This window comes from Simochromis diagramma, unplaced genomic scaffold (assembly GCF_900408965.1).
Source record: "Simochromis diagramma unplaced genomic scaffold, fSimDia1.1 OVJJ01000456.1, whole genome shotgun sequence".
Classification (NCBI taxonomy): domain Eukaryota; kingdom Metazoa; phylum Chordata; class Actinopteri; order Cichliformes; family Cichlidae; genus Simochromis; species Simochromis diagramma.
In genome coordinates, this window is record NW_024387186.1 from 1,059,228 (window position 1) to 1,075,673 (window position 16,446).

The window sequence follows — 16,446 nt, forward strand, 5'->3', positions numbered from 1 at the left end:
TCCAAAATGTAGCACTATATGAACAGCCATAAAACAAATGAGTAACACTTTCAAGTTCAGTTTTACAAAAGGTACATTTTCTATCAATGTCGCAGAATCTTGAAATGTACATGTTGGATGGAACTAACTAACGTCTCTTTCTGCCTAATCCTGGACCAAAATCTGACGTCACACCCTGCTGAGGTCACATGACAAGAAGAAAGTCGTTCAGGATTTCAGTGACGTCTGTCACCAGGTGGCGGCGTTGCAGCCCTGAGCGGGATTTTCATTAGAGAAGAAGAAGAAGAAGCAGGAGCGCAGAGTCAGGGCGGCTGCCGAGCTTCACTTTTCTACTGATCTTTATTTTTTGTCCTTTTATCGGATAAATTTAAGCACAGCACCTGGACACGCGACACTTGCACACTGGGGTCAAAGGGCGACATTGTGTCGGTATGTAAACAGAGCCGTTTCCGGTTATCTCAACTGTTAGCAGGGTGGCGGTGGCATCAATGTTTACAGTGTGTTTACAGTGAGGAGAGACTGGGGCCGATTAGGCTGCTGACGGTGAGTGTGTCACCTCTCAGGTCTCAGGTGAACACGTGACTCACCTTTACCTCCTGTGACAGCTGAAGGGTGAACGTTAGCCTGCTTTAGAGAGACAGGTGTGTGAGTGTGGGTGTGCATCAGGTTGCCCCGCTGCAAGAAATTGACCACCTTAAATACCTCTTAAAGTCCACCTTAAAGCTGAAGCCCCTCTCTGCTGCCACAGCATTGATCTGGAACGCCTCAGTTTGGGGGATTTGGCGGCCCCTGTGGTGACCGTGGAGAACTGCAGGTGTGTTTAACACTACAGAGGAGGAGGTTTTCCCACAAGTGCGTTTACTGAGCTCAGGCTTCAACACTAATGCATTTTACACATTACTGGGGTGTGCTGTAGAAAGCCAATGATAAGTCCGGTTTCTTCCCTCACACTCATTATTGACAAAGCTGGGTCAGGACCACTGATGGTCAAATTGGGATAAAGTGGCAAATTTAGAAGATTAATGTTGTAAATTTAGGGAAGTCTGCCTGCCAGAGTCAGCGTGGTGCTTGGTGAAGTGCAGTTATTAATGATGCTAATGGTTTGTATGTTAGTTAGCTGAGGATTTTTAACGTGAATGAGTTATTGCAGGCCTTCTCTGTTATAAAACACCTTTAATCCACAGGGAGTGTTTGATCTGTTCATCTGTGCATCAACATGGGAAAAAGTTTAAATCCTACGCCGCCCAGCACAGATGGATATTGATACTGTTTCCCTCAGCTCAGGTCAGGACGGGTCGCTTAGAGAAAAGAATCAGGGTTTTCAAGCCAAACTCGGAGCCTTACGTTGGCATGATGCTGCGGGACGTGGAGACAAAGCACGTCTGTGAGCTCAGCAGCAGCCCATGCAGAGCTTTTCTCTGAATATTCACTTTGTTCTTCAGTTTCAGAGTGAAACATCTGCACGCCGCCTCTGTTCAAATCTCACTAATAAACACAAACATTCACAATGGAAATCTATAACATGGAAAAGATAACAGCTTCTGTTAACCACAAGCTGGAGAAATTTACATCATACTGGGAAAACTGGGACAAATATATCACGCCTCATAGGCCAGATTTTATTTTTACAAACCAATAACTGTGATGTATGAGAGTATATATTTATAGGATCACCCCCTACCAACACATCCGGGGTTTTTTTTTTTTTTTTTTTGTTTTTTTTGGGGGGGGGGTTTGTTGTTTTTTTTTTGTTTTGTTTTTAGGTTTGTTGGTTTTGTTTGTTTTTCTTATTTAGGATTATGTGATTGTTTCAATTGCTTCTATAGTTGTAAATATTCTCTCTTTATGACTCGGATGTAAATTAAAATACTATTTCGGTATCTAAGGCAAAAAAAAATAACACAAACATGTTCACAGGTCTGTGAGCGAGGACACCTGAGAGACTGTTCACCTGCAGGGATTCACTGTCTGATCTCATCAATACCTGCTGACGAGGAGGAGCGCTGATACGGCTGTCAGCTGATCCATCAGCCTGTCTGGAAGGACTTCGGGTGGCCCTGCAAGTGGAGGGCTGGTACCTGGCTGCGGGTGCAGATGGGGAACAGCGCGCTGAAGTCTCACCTTGAAACCTCCCAGAAGACGGGAGTGTTTCAGCTGACGGGGAAAGGTCTGCAGGAGGTGAGTTGACTCACACATGCACAGAAAGATTTAAACACCCGTTTGACGCGTCAGACGTCTCAGTCCGGGCAGCCTGTGATTGGACAGTTCTCCTTTCAGTTCAGAGCCTTTACTGTCATTGCATGAAACTGGAGTGGTATCGCCGGGATGCAGAACAAACACACACAGACACGTGTTCACACATGTATAAAAACGAATAAATCAGCAGGTGATCACCTTTTCTACACCTGCCCAGATGGTGTTTATCTGCGATTTGCTGAAGGGGTGGGAGCTGGGCCTGTAACTTTTTTGTGCAGTCTTTATGATGCATTGGAGTCTATTTTTGTGCGTGTATGAGGAGCTTGTGATACAATATGACAGCAGGCCTTCTATGGCGGAGTGGTTGAAGGATTCGACTGTAACCTGTTTCTCCTCAGGAAGTGCGGGCCTGCTGAGCTTTCTTCACCGTGGTGGTTGTGTGGGCAGTCCAGGAGATGCTCCTGTGTGGGTTCCTGGGAGTCAGGAATCCTGGATCCTGTCCACATGGTCTGAAAAAGATGGCCTGCTGTGTTTTTCCCTTTGGTGGCACTTTCCACCTACTGTGAGAAGTCAGGAACCGTCTTTAAGCAGTTGTTAAAATCACCAGCAATGATGACGGCCCGATCCGGATGTATCTGCATCTGTTGGTACTGTGCAGCTTAGAGCCATGCTGACCTTAGCAACAGGAGCTATGTGCACTATTGTAAAAGCTCTGCAGCCGACTTGACAGAGGATAAGTCCGGGCAACTGAAGCTGTCGAGGACTCGGCTGTGTGTCCACCAGTTGTTATGTGTGACGATGCAGAGTCCTCCGCTCGGTTCTTTCCTGACTCTTTATGTGGTCCTGATGATGGAGAGTCCAGTCCAGTAGCTGGATGGTAGCATCGGGAGCCGTGTTTCCGTTATGATCGATACACAGCAGTTTCAGACAAGTCTGTTGGTGGCCAGCTGCGGTTCGATTTCGTCCATCTTGTGGATCGCTATCTGGCACCTCCTCATTTGTTTTTGTCTAAATCACAAAGCAAAAAACACAAAATGACAAAAAAAAACCCCACACAGAACTGGAGAGCTCAAAGCTGCAGCATGTAGACGTACACTCGCCACCATTAGAGTGTGACACCCCAGGGCCTGATCATAGCAAGCTTAACCTATACAAAACAGACAGCGTCCCGAGTCGCCTGTCCCGCTTGTCCTGAGTTGCCTGTCCTGGTCTCGGTCTGCTTTCAGTTTCCAGAGGAGCTGCAGAGGCTCACGGCCAACCTGAGGACGGTGGATCTGTCCGGGAACAAGATAGAGGTCCTTTCTGCCACCATCGGAAACTTCCCCCAGCTCAAGAGTCTGACGCTGAACTCTAACCGGCTCGGTGAGTGTTCGACCCGCAGCAGTCATACCTTTACACCTGTGTTTTAAAGCTAAGCAAAAAGCAACCACATTATTGTTTCAGCATTTGATTTGTTCTCTTTGGATGCTTTTTTTAGTTTAATTTAGGGTTGGAACGATTTAAAAATACCCAGATTGTGTGTGTCTTTAGATCCGGTTTAGCTGCAGAACAAACCGGATCCACCCCGATGCTCAGACCTGTGAGACCCTGTTGTGTTGTGGTTCTGTTTTCAGCTGGGATTCCCTCTGAGATCGGGAAGCTGAAGAAGCTGGAGACCCTGAGTCTGAATGGAAACCGGATCCAGCAGCTGCCCCCCACTCTGGGCCAGCTCAAAGCCCTGCGGACCCTCATCCTGGCCGGGAACCAGATTTCAGAGTTCCCCTCCGGACTCGGAACGTTGAGGCAGCTGGACTTGCTGGATCTGTCCCGAAACAAGATCCAGAACGTCCCTGCAGAGGTGTCCGAGCTGCAGGCCATCGAGATCAACCTCAACCAGAACCAGGTCTGTAAGTCCACCAAAGAACCAGAACCAGGAGGAAAGCCTGGAAGGGCTGACCCTGTGCTGTCAATTCACCCAGTATTAAAGATCAGTTTTACTTATAAAGCACCACAACAACAGTTCTCCAAAGGTGCTTAATCAATCAGTTATCAATAATTACTGATCGGTCACTCCATGACGTCTCCCACAGCTTTCTATCCCACAGACTTCCAAGGAGGTTCTGATAATCCCAGCCCGGGTCTGGTGTTGTTCCTCTGTACTAACCCGGTCCTCTATTCTCGGTCCAGATCTCGGTGGTGTCGGCGGAGGTCTCCCGCTGTCCCCGTCTGAAGGTCCTCCGCCTGGAGGAGAACTGCCTGGAGCTCTCCTCCATCCCTCAGTCCATCCTGAACGAGTCCCAGGTGTCCCTGTTCTCGGTGGAGGGAAACCTGTTTGAGGTGAAGAAACTCCGGGACCTGGAGGGATACGATCAGGTCAGTGCTGCGGTCTGAGACCAGATCGAGTCCAAGGCTGCGAGTCCTCCTGCGGTCTCTGATGACGCTCTCTGTTTCCTCCTCAGTACATGGAGCGTTTCACGGCCACAAAGAAGAAGTTTGCCTGAGGACCCTCGATGCAGAGTCTGGATCTGTGAGGTTCACCTGGAGGTGGGCTGAAGCTCCGCCCCTCTTACCCCTGCACTTCCCACAGCTGCTGCTTCTGCTGCTGCTAGAAACCAGACGACAGCAGCCGGGACTCCTCACAGCGCCCCCCCAGAAATCCGAACCTCCAGAGCAACGGTCACCATGGAGACAGGACAGGTTTCACGACACCGAAGAAGAGGACCGGTGCCATGTTTGACTGCATCAAACTTTATTGTTCACTCAGTCATGGACAGAGAAAACAGTGGAAGTGTTTAGTTAACCTTGTAGAAACATGCTTTGTAAAATGTCAGCAGCCTGTTGATTGATTATTAATTATTAACAGCTATTAAAGACGTCTAAAACAAAACGTGTGTGTGTGAAGAGTTAACAGCTGGAAGTTTCCAGATGTTTTCTGTGTCTGAGTAGCCGTTTCCTCAGCTGTAATCAATATAAACTACTAATGAAGGACCTAATCAGATGATCAATAATAAACAGAATGATCCTTTCATGTTAACAGGCCCAGCTGATCTGACAGTAATGGAAAAGTCAGTAAAGTTTGATTTTTGAGGTGCAGTGCACGGCAGGAAGTTCATCTTAAGTCTTCTTCTTCTGTCCATTTAAATGCTGAAGACTAACACGCAGAAGGCTGTTAATCCCTCTGTGGTTTAAGCTCCGCCCTAATGACGGCTCAGCCTGTGCCAGCTGTCAGATGAACATCTCTCGTCCATCTTTAGGAAGCAGTCAAACTTCTCTTTTCCTGAGTGCTGATTGGTTCTCCTTCCCACCAGACGCCCGGGTCCACCTGAGAAAATTATTTGGTAAAGAAACACCTTTTATTATTACTGATGGAGAATTTCACTTCCTTTTAATAAAAACTCAGTTAAAGCTTGACGTCCCACCAAGCATGCGAGCTCACGAAGCGCCAGCAATACGCCGGAAAGGGGATCCCAAATGGGTCGCGCGCCGTTAAAGAGAACGGGCGTGTCCTGCACCAGAAACTCGTGGAAACATTGCTTGCAGACATCATCAGAGAGCTGCCGCATCAATAATACGGCTCTCCCGTTCCTCCAAATCCTGCTGGGCTGAGATCCGTGACTGCGGGGGCCATCTGAGCTTTGACACATCAGAGGATGAGATGGGCAGGCAGGCTGTGTCCCCAATCCAGCGACCGCAGCGCTTCCTAGTACGCGCACTTCGCGGAAATGGGTCTGGCCTTCGTCGCGCTGCCCAGGTTGCCTAGCAACCATGATACTAACAGCTGGAAACGTTTCATACAGCTTTGTGTGACAGAAATGAAGGAGAACAAAATGTTTTGTTGTTCTTTCATGTTTTATGACATCACTTTGATTAGTTGAGTATCTGAGGCTGAGACCACAGGACTGTAAAACATGATAGTTGGGCTTCATTTCTGTGCTGAACAGTCATTTAAGATTAGCTAGTAAATAACAATTAGCTAATGTTGTTCATGAGACTAAAGTCATCTCACTGTGGTAATGTAAATATAATATGGACAATATTATAGTTATTGTCAGATTATTATGATATATTACAGCAGTGAGCCTGAACTCTGTGTCAAATACTGAGCTTCAGTAAAGATTCAAGTTGCAGTTATTTATATTTCCTATCACCTTAAATCTTCACTTAAAGACAAGTATCTGTGACAGTATAGATGTATTATTCATAAGAGACAAATATTGTTCTTTTTATATGTTGGCATTACTAAATTTGGCTCAGTGCTTACATATATGTGTAAAAAGGAAATGTACGAGCTGTGATAACTGTGTCTGATAGAATGAAGAGTAGACTGATGTATGAAATATTCCTTTATTGGGTGAGAAAATCAGACCATGTCATAACTGCTTTAAGTCATACAGAATAGATATCAGAGCCTTAAACAGGCTGACTTCTGCTAAATGGGTCAAACTGGGTAGAAAGTATCCAAACACATAACATCCTTATAGAATATGATGTAACACTATAGATCAACTTACCTCAGAATATATAAAGCATATAAACAATTACAGCAACATGACGCAACAAACACAGCAGTGCTACTAATCCAAAATACTCAAAGCTTCATAGAACTGAAACAAACATTTATTTTTAGCTCCATTCTGCTGCTGATACATACTTTAGGTTTCTGAACATTAAACTTGTCATTCACCTCATGCAGCGTTCCCTCTCTCACCTGGAGACCGCTGGGAGCACTGTGAGAATCATGTTCTTTGATTTCTCCAGTGCCTTCAACACCATTCTTCCCATGGTCCTGAAGGACAAGCTGGAGAACTCTGGAGTGGACCATCATTGCAGAGTCGTCAGAGAACTTCTGCAGGAAGCACTGGGTGGAGTTGTGGGAGAAGTCTGCAGTGTAGATGGTGAAGAGGAACGGTGCCAGAACCGTTCCCTGTGGGGCCCGCGTGCTGCAGACGACCCTGTCTGACACACAGCCCTGAGTTCTCACATACTGTGGTCGGTCAGTGAGGTAGTCCAAAATCCAGGTAGTGAGGTGATGGTCCACATTGAGACACAGCCTGTGTGAACCTCAGCCTCAGTTCCTGTTCTTATAGGAGTGACACTGAGCTGCTGCTCTGCGATTGGCTGATTGCATGTTTGTGTTAGCAAGCAGCTATATGACTTTAACATTTATCAGCTGTTCACTTCATAGATCACCAGAAGCTTTTTTTAATGAGCCTGTTTGTTTGATAATGTGCTTTATTAGTGACGGTGGATTTCTGCAGACCCACCACACCCACACCAGGGAACATCCCGGGAACTGACACTGAGATAGTGGACTCTAATAAGTACCTGGGTGTTCACCTGAACAACAAACTGGACTGGAGTAAAACACTGATGCTCGTTACAGGAAGTGTTGAGTGGACTCTACCTGCTGAGGATACTGAGATCTTTGGACTGCAGTGGGCGCTCCTGAAGACCTTTTTTACCTTCGTGGTGTTGTCTGTTGGAACAGCAGCTCGTCTACAGCTGAGAGGAAGCGGTTGGATAAGAAGGCCGGCTCTGTCCTTTGATGCCCCGTCAACCCAGTGCAGGGGGTCGGGCAGTGTCTCCACCCCACGCCTGACACTCACACTGCAGGTCCTTCCTCTCAGTACCTGTTAGACTTTATAACCATCAAACACAATAAGTTGTTTACATCCTGCTGGTATTTGCAGTTTTTCCATTTTCTGTAAGTAGTTATTGTTGCTTTTAAGCGCTTTAGAAAAGCTTCACATTTCTTTGGCCCAGACTAAGCTATTCATAAGTATTCATTTTTTCATGTTGTAAGTTTGCCCAGTTCGTTCTCGTTCTTTATTCGTTCCTTCTGTGTAAATGGACTTTTCTGCTCTCCCGGAACACTCGGAGCGCTTCACAACATGCCAATTTCCCCAGTGAGGGACAATAAAGAATATTTCTACTCTATTTCTACACAAATAGATGTACATTTATTAAAGGTACAGGTCAAGGACAAGTTTATTTATACAACACATTTCCAAACAGTCCATGTTGCACAAAGTGCTTCAAAGTGTAAAATGCCACTAAAACAAAACAAAACAAAAAAGTAAAACAATGATGTAGTAAAATATAGAAAAAAAGCAAACAAGTAGATGAAATAAGTCAATAAAAACAACTAAAATAACAACCAAGGCTGTCAAAACCAAAATATTTAGGTCAAAGTGTGTTAAAAGGCAGAGCATAAACATGTGTCTTTAGTAATGATTTAAACTGTTAGAGTTTGTGCAGATCTGATATTTAGAGGAAGATTATTCCAAAGTGTGGGACCTGCCACACAGAAGGCTCTGTCACCACGAGACTGAGGTTTGGTCCGTGGAATGGATAGCATTCATTTTGAACTCTGGAGCATAAATAAACAGGAGCTCAGACGAGTGAGAGGCGGCTCGGCTGGTAAGTGCCTTAAAAACAAAAGTAAGAGTTTAAATTGGATCCTGTGAGGAACAGGGAGCCAGTGTAGAGGCTAAAACTGCAGTTACGTGCTCCAGTTAGCAGCTGCATTTTGGACCAGCTGTAGACGACAGAAGGAGGCCTGGTCCAAACCAAAGAATTGCGGTAGTCCAGTCTGCACGTAATGAAGAGACGAATAACATGTTCAAAGACATTGGCTGGAAGGTGTGGCTTAACCTTGGCCAGCTGTCTTCGATGAATAATGCTGGATTGGACTGCTGCGCTCACCTGACTACACAGTTTGAAGGAACCATCGACGTGCACACCAAGGTTTCTAACATTTGTCTTACAGTAGCAGGATAATGGGCCCGGAGCACTGTCACTGTGATTATTAACGAAGTTACCAAAAATGACAACTTCTGTTTTGTTTTCATTTAATTTTAAAACATTTAAAGACATCCAGGCAGCGTAATAATAGCTGAAGTTGGTCTGTCCCTGCTTTTAAAGGCAGATAGATCTGCAAAACAGTGCAATGAAAGGTTGTAGCGTGAGAAAAGCACCTGTGATCTCTGATGAAGGGCTGGGGTTACCCGAAGCAGCAGCACCAGCAGGACAGAGTCTTGGAATCAAACTACCAACCAAGATTACAACAAGACTGTGTGAGGTGCATAGGACTTCAGGTTCAAACTTCAGGCCTAACGCCGCTGTGCTGCACGCAGGTGTGCCTCAGTTTCACAGCAGCCAATCAGGAGCAGGTGGTAAAACAAAGCCCTCCAAAATAAAAGTTTCTAAACACTGGACCGGAGTTCAACTCACGCTCTCACATGCTGTTACTATGACAACAGCAGTCCATTACTCATGGCCCCGGCCTCCACATCCTCTGGCTTCCTGACATTCTTCATACACTTCCTCCAGGAAACAGGAAGCATCTGAGTCACCATAACAACAATCAAGCCCCAGTGTGTGTGTGTGTGCGCGCTGATCTAAATATCTGAAATAGAGTGGAACTGTTCGTCTCTGCTGACGAGCCGTTTCTGGGCTTGTGATGAGAAGCCGAGTAAAACAACATTGATACAGACTTCCCATGATGCACTTGATTACTGAAGGGGACGACAGATGTGTTGATTGGTTGCACCGACTGAACTAAATGATCCGTTTGTGTCTTTTTAAACAGAAACAAACTGGGTTCAGGGCTGAAATCAGAGCTCCTGTTCACAGGCGTGATTAATCAGATCATCAGTCACATGACCTCCCCCTGGGTCAGGGGTGGGGGCAGTTTCCTGTCTGAACTTTGCTGTTCTTCAGGAAACAGGAAAAGCAGTTTGTAAACACAAAGTGGCTGCTTGCTGTCCTGCAGAAACCCCGGTACATGTGGCCAAAAGTATGTGGACAGTTCACTGTTTCCATCATTGCAGCAGCAATAGGTTAGCCTTCGGGTGTCCACAAATTTATGCCTATAATGATGCACAGGGATGCTTTCCTGTACCAGAAACAGCTAAACATCGTAATTATGATTCACTTTAGACCTTCTGTACTTCGCTGTTAACCTCTCTCCAGAGATCTGGAGTTATCCCAACAGATGTCCCAATAATTTGGGCCACATCCTGATTAAAAAGAGACAGCAAGTTTCTTGAAGACGTTTCATCTGAGAAGCTTCTTCAGTTCTGAGAGCAACTGGTGGACAGTCCCAGATTTAAGCCCTATGGGAGTTGCTCTTAGAACTGAAAAAGCTTCTCAGATGAAACGTCTTCAAAGACACTTAAAGAAATCTAAAAGAAAGATGCTTTTTTTCAGAGCTCCTTAGATTACGATGACCTGGATGACCGAGAACCTTCACAGACACTAAAATATGTGGACAGCTGTGATACTATAGGATCATAGAGGCTGGTGTCCACATACCTTTGGGACGTTTTGGGAAGTGGAAGACTGAAATTTTTGTTTTTGTAAAACATTTTAAAAAAACTTATTGATGAACATGTAAAAGTCCAGCATCATCAGGTAACAAAGTTTAATAAAGTTCTGTTTAATTCAAAGATTACTCAAAAACAGGAAATCAGCAGATTGAGCCAAACCATCAGTTTTTCAAAGTAAACTTAACTTCCATGTCATTCAGCAGTGAAATTACCTTTTTCTTTAAACATTTATAGTGAAGTGAAATGAAGATTAAGTATATTCTGTCCTTAAATAAAGAAGAATATTTAAACAGGTGAATTTAAATGAGCAGTAAAATGAATTTAAAAGTATTTAAACTATTTGTTCTGCTACTAGGCAGAACGAGTGAATTTTATTGGGTCATTTAGATAAAACTGATCAGATGTTAACTCAGTTCTTAATTTATTGATCTTTTCTAAATTAACCAATAATGAATTCAAGAACATCTACCTGTGAACAGTTTGTGACAGAGGTCAGGGGTTATTTTGAGCCTAAGTCCACAGACAGGTAAAAGCCTTCAAAATGTCCAATAATTGAAAAACAATCAACAATTTTGTAACTAAACACAGCCAATCACAGCTCTGTTCCCGCGTATCACTGGCTTCTCATTGGTCAATTAGGCTGTTTAGGCCAATGAGAAGGAATCTTTCCTGTTTTTGCTTTTCATCTCCATCTTCTCCGCCTTCTTTATGGCCCGTTTCTTTGACCGCCTGTTCAGGCAGCATTTCACCGTCACCGCGATGACCACCAGCAGAAAGACCAGCACACCCGTGGCTATCAGCACAGGGAGCAGGATGGTCGACCACAACACAGAGTCTTCCTCTTTCTGTGTGGCATTGGCACACTCTATTTTGATGGCAGTGATGTTGGCCAGGGCTCCGTTCTCCAATCGCCACACGGTGGGTTCTCCTGAGCAGACCAGGTCAAAGCTAATGGAGGACCAGCACTGCACCTGGATCTTCATGTTACCCGAGAGCATTTTGAGTGAGCGAGCCTCGGGGATAGAGGGGCGCTGGCATGAACGCAGCTCTGCGGAATGGGAGTCATTAATAAATCCAGGTTCACGCTTTGGTTTTGATGGTTTTATAGGTGTGTCCTCAGGTGGAGGTGGTTCTGATCCTAGCTTGATGGTGGTGTCCCCATCCTTCACTTTGCAGATAAAAGCGTTTTTGTCCTTATGGCAGTTTAAAGGAATCAGACCCCAGGTCACATTCGACCCATCAAACTGTCCCTTCAGCGCCGCACACCGGTCTGTGGTACAGGTATGTTCTGGGTCCTCCGCCCATTGGCTCACCTCTGACTCCTCGCTGTTGTTCTCTAACCACTTGAATCCCCTCAGTGGCTTGGACCTGTCTATACACTCTGAGCTGGTGATTCTCAGCCCGACCCAGAAGGTGAACTCGTTTTGAAACGGCTCTGATTTGAAGATGAGCTTGAGGATTTCATCCACTTCCTGTTGGGTGGCGATGGTGGTGAGGACACTGCTGCCGGGACACTTCTTAGCGGCATTGTTGAAGCTGAGTTTGTTGTGGTTCAGGGTGTATTGTGAAGACGGGGCAGAGGAAATATTTCTTAGCAGGAAGACAAAGATGCAAAGATGCAAAGTCCAACAGCTGCAGAGCTGAAACGCCATATCCTCTAGCTCCACCCCTCTGGTGATGGTGTCACTATGTCCAGAGATCAGAAAATCAGTTTGTTATTTTTAAATTAACATAGTCATAGACAGGATTTGACCTACTCTAAAGCTAACCTAAGCTGAACTTAACCCAATCTAGACTCTGTCTAAACCTGACCTAAATACGACCTAAACTCAGTCTGATCCCAGCTTTCACTCGGACTGAACCTCTAACTGCCGTGCGAATTGATCATTAATAGTGGCTCGTTTGCAGCTTTGCTCCTGGTGTGCGGAGATTCTTCCGAATGTTACAGCAGACGACGACTGAAGCAGCTTTTCGTTGACACACATTAAATCAGCGCTTCACAGTTTTTCTGTTTCTTAGCAGCTCCAATCAAACACTCGTGCAAAACACTGCCCCCTGGTGAATATCTGAGTTACATTTGACCGAAGGGGTAACTACAAAAAGTACCTTTAGAGCAGTTTGTCCTGAGAGACGCTGAAAGACCTGAATTTGCAGAAAAACTCTTTTTACAGCTGATCCTGGCAGAGTAACTTTTGTCGTCTTTGTTAAATGTCCTGAGCAGATTTTTAAACAAATAAAAGTTCTCAGCTTCAGCATCGGATTTTCTTCTGTTTTTATTCTATTCAAATCAATAATCAATAATCACGTCTCAGTTTATTTGACACTTTCTAACTTGTCCTCCTCACCAGTCCAGTCAGTTTCTCCTCCTTCCTCCTCCCTCCTGCTCCTCTTTGCTCTGTTCTTTCCTCCTTTTTCTCGCTCTTTCCAGTTTCTCCTCTTCTTGTTTGTCACTCCCGCTTTCTGTCCTCCTTTATCTCTGGTTCTCCTTCAGTCACACTGCCAGCCTCACCCTCGACCACACAGTGCCTCCCCCTCCTCCTCCTCCAGGACAGGATGTGTGTTGTGTCTTGATACGGCGAGCTGGTTTCCTCCAGAGAAATTCTGCAGCCCAACTTCAGGTTTCAGATCAGAGCACAGATAAGGAACACAAGTGCTATGGACGTCATCGCAGCTCTTTTACTCAAAAGAAACGAAGACCATGGAAAGCAGAACGTACCGAGATCAATGCACAGCAGCGTGAGCGGTGGGAGGAAAAGTCAACACAAATAAAATTTTCATTTTTTTAAATGGACTCTGGTTCAAAGCCATTAAAGGCAGATCATGTTTAGAGTCATTCTCTGTCTTCAATGTTGGAACAGGTGAACATTCAGTGGAGGATAGAGAAAAAAGGTCCAGCTTTAAAATTTAAAACATGCGTTTATCTACCAACCTGAATGACTTTTATTTTGAAAATCCCACAAACACGAATCTTCAGCTTGTACAGACGCGCTCCTGCGACACATGCACACGTGTTATGATGCTGATGCTTAGGGATGCTGAGCTCCATTTGGTCTTAGACAAATAAGTAAATTCAGATTATGCAGTCAGGTGCAGACTGTGTCTATGAATCCTCTTCAGAGAGCTCTGCCACTCGTAGTGCTGTAATAAGCTTATTTTATATCATTAATCAAGTCAAGTCAAGTCAAGTTGGCTTTATTGTCACTTCAACCATATACAGTTAGTACACAGTGAAGCGAAACAACGTTCCTCCAGGACCAAGGTGCTACATGCAACATAAATTTACAACATAAATTAACAGAAAACACTAAACTAGCTAACTAAGAGGCCTAGTTAGCTGGCTAGCAGAGACAAGACAGACTGACCTAACATAAATTACAACATAAATTAACAAAAACTAACTAAGGAAGACTTTTTTATTTTCTTTTTTATTTATTTATTTTTTGTTAACAGACAGCAGACAACAAAGTGCACGTGCAAATGTGCAAACAAGAGCAGCAAAGTGACAGTGTGACAAAAAAAACACAACGTAACATAATAATAAGGTTTTGTGATGATGAGTTGAGGTAGTGGAGGAACAGTAAGCATTCCTTAGTGTAGCAGCAGAAATTAGGAAGTAAAGAAGTTAGTGCAAAAAGTCCAGTAATAATATTGTGTAAAAGAGCATTTACAGGTTGGTGTGTACGATAGATTGGTGGTGTAGGTCAGTGTGTTTGCGCTTGTGTTGATTAGTCAGTTCAGTCTCAATGTTTTGAGGTAGTTGAGTTAAGGTGTGTGTGTGTGTGTGTGTGTGTGTGTGTGTGTGTGTGTGTGTGTGTGTGTGTGCGTGCGTGCGTGCGCACCAGACAGTGATGCAGCCGCTCAGGATGCTCTCGATAGTTCCTCTATAGAAGGTGGTCAGGATCGGTGGTGGAAGCTGGGCCTTTCTCAGTCTTCTCAGAAAGAAGAGACGCTGTTGGGCTTTCTTGCGCAGGGAGAAAGCCCAACAGCGTCTCTAATGTGACCTCCGTCTCCTCCTCACAGCCAGGTTCATGAGGACCAGCCCGAGGAGAAAAGGAGGCCAGATGTTTGGAGATGCTTCTCACAGGAAAGCTGCAACTGTAACTTCAGCAGGTCAGCGCTCAGAAACCACACAGAATGAAGCTCCACCAAAAACAAAAATTACTGATGTTTTTGGTGGAGCCTCCATGAGTGACCTGCTGGATGTGAAGGTGAAGACACCTGAGTCCAGTTTACTCAAAGCAGCTGCACGTTTAAATACAGAGGAAATGACTCCTGGCGGTCTGGGAAGGAGACGTCCACCCACTCCTCATGCTGACTGAACCCACTGGATCAGCTGTCCGACTGTTTCCCACAGACCTGCGCACCTGTTCGAGGGTCCAGCGTCGGATCACCAGACTGAGTCTGAAGCAGATTCGCCTCTTTAGTGTGTCATCGACGCGCCGGCCTGAGAACCTGCGCGCACACACACACTGGACTGATGCCATCTAGTGGACAACAACAGTGTTGTTAAAGTGCTCTAAAATAAAATACTGCAATGGAAACAGAAATGAAGAAACGGTGAGGTCATGTGACTGATGTGATTGGGTGGAAAGTGCAGCTGTGCAATGCAAGCTTTGATGACTGCGCATTAATCATTCGATTTTCTGTGTATGTCTAAAATATCTAATAATCCCATTAAAAATGATCGATCTGGATGGATTGCACAGTCACACCTGGGGGGCTGATGCAGGCTCAGGTACACGCTTCATCAGCGTTAACAGCACAGGAAAGTGGTCATGGCTGCTTCCCCGCAGGTTTTACATGCACTGCTTCACACAGCCACCAGATGGCTCCCTCAGCCTTCAAACCGGTGTTAGCACACGTAAGCTGACGGGGGGGGGGGGGACCTGGGTTGGGCCACCTCGACCTCAAACAATCACAGCATGGATAAAGTCACTGAGCTGCAACATCAGCGTGACCAACAAAATCTCGCTCTGGCTCTTCAACTTCAGCCCTGACACAGACCTGAACACCAGATCAGACGTCCCTGCATTTATTTCTGCTAACACCGGCGTCACCTGCAAAGAATCACCTGAGCCTGATCGCGGTGAAGTCGTCCACCTGTGCTGGGTCGGACCGTCTGCAGGACTCTCTGGTGGATTGTGGGTAATGCAGCCTGATGAGGTTAAACTCAGAGAAAGTTTCCTTGTGCACGGATGTTTTCATAGCTGGGTTACAGGTGGAAACTCCACCAGGTGTGCAGGTCCAGGACTCCCAACCCAAATCCACCTGAAATTTCAAACGGAACAGCAGGAACAGGAAGCAGCTGCTCAACAGGAAAAGAAGACAGCAGCGCTGCCGTCAAACATCTGTACATGACTTTTTTTTTCCATGCATAAATGAATAAATACACAATGCAGTCAGTTATTACCAGCACAGAGTCATTGTCGTGGTAACGCCCTTTTCCCCACCAACGCACCTGGAGTCAGTTCCATGCTTATGTCACTTCCTGTGACTCCCTGTGTGTCCAGGATGACCGCCTGTGCACATCTGCACCCTCACACGTGTGAAGTTCCTTTGTGCCTTTATTCTCCTGCGTGTGATTCTTCGTGCTCTGGCCTGACCTTGTGGTCTGCAGAGGGCGCCGCACAGACCAGCTGCTATCATAGGTCAAAGGTCACATGAACAGAAACCTGACGGTACCTGCAGCGTGTCAGACTCCAGCTTCTGATTGGCTGTTTTGATTCTGCTCAATCAGAGGAGCGCCAGGAAGATAATTCCACAACACTAAACCTGCTGAAAGGAGAGAGAACACCTGTGTGAGAGAGAGTTCAGGTGAGCGTGGAGGTGAGAGGTCACATGGTGTTCATGTGAGCACAACACTGTCTGTTTGACCTGCAGATGAACTCACCTGACATCCTCGGCCATGACTCACAGCCGAGAGATATTTCCCCCACACAGA

General features: G+C 45.6%; 2 protein-coding genes across 5 annotated transcripts; one reads left to right on the plus strand and one right to left on the minus strand.

The window, feature by feature from the left end:
- The first annotated feature begins 156 nt into the window (after positions 1-156).
- Positions 157-5,062, plus strand: lrrc57 (leucine rich repeat containing 57). 2 transcript variants are annotated; one of them, XM_040049774.1, is made up of 6 exons: positions 157-429; positions 1,918-2,178; positions 3,423-3,558; positions 3,810-4,078; positions 4,363-4,548; positions 4,635-5,062. In XM_040049774.1, exons 2-6 carry the CDS (start codon positions 2,095-2,097, stop codon positions 4,674-4,676), a joined length of 717 nt encoding a protein of 238 aa, XP_039905708.1. In that variant the 5' UTR covers positions 157-429; positions 1,918-2,094; the 3' UTR covers positions 4,677-5,062. The 2 variants fall into 2 exon arrangements, with proteins under 2 accessions (XP_039905708.1, XP_039905709.1); XM_040049775.1 differs by lacking the exon at positions 157-429 and adding an exon at positions 467-814.
- A 5,524-nt stretch (positions 5,063-10,586) lies between these two features.
- On the minus strand, positions 10,587-13,362 carry clec14a (C-type lectin domain containing 14A). Of its 3 annotated transcripts, XM_040049773.1 has the most exons (3): positions 12,851-13,362; positions 12,612-12,718; positions 10,587-12,191 (listed from the first exon to the last, which is right to left on the minus strand). In XM_040049773.1, exon 3 carries the CDS (start codon positions 12,155-12,157, stop codon positions 11,150-11,152), a length of 1,008 nt encoding a protein of 335 aa, XP_039905707.1. In that variant the 5' UTR covers positions 12,158-12,191; positions 12,612-12,718; positions 12,851-13,362; the 3' UTR covers positions 10,587-11,149. The 3 variants fall into 3 exon arrangements, with proteins under 3 accessions (XP_039905707.1, XP_039905705.1, XP_039905706.1); XM_040049771.1 differs by lacking the exon at positions 12,612-12,718 and having other exon boundaries at positions 12,851-13,361; XM_040049772.1 differs by lacking the exon at positions 12,851-13,362 and having other exon boundaries at positions 12,612-12,844.
- Positions 13,363-16,446: the final 3,084 nt, after the last annotated feature.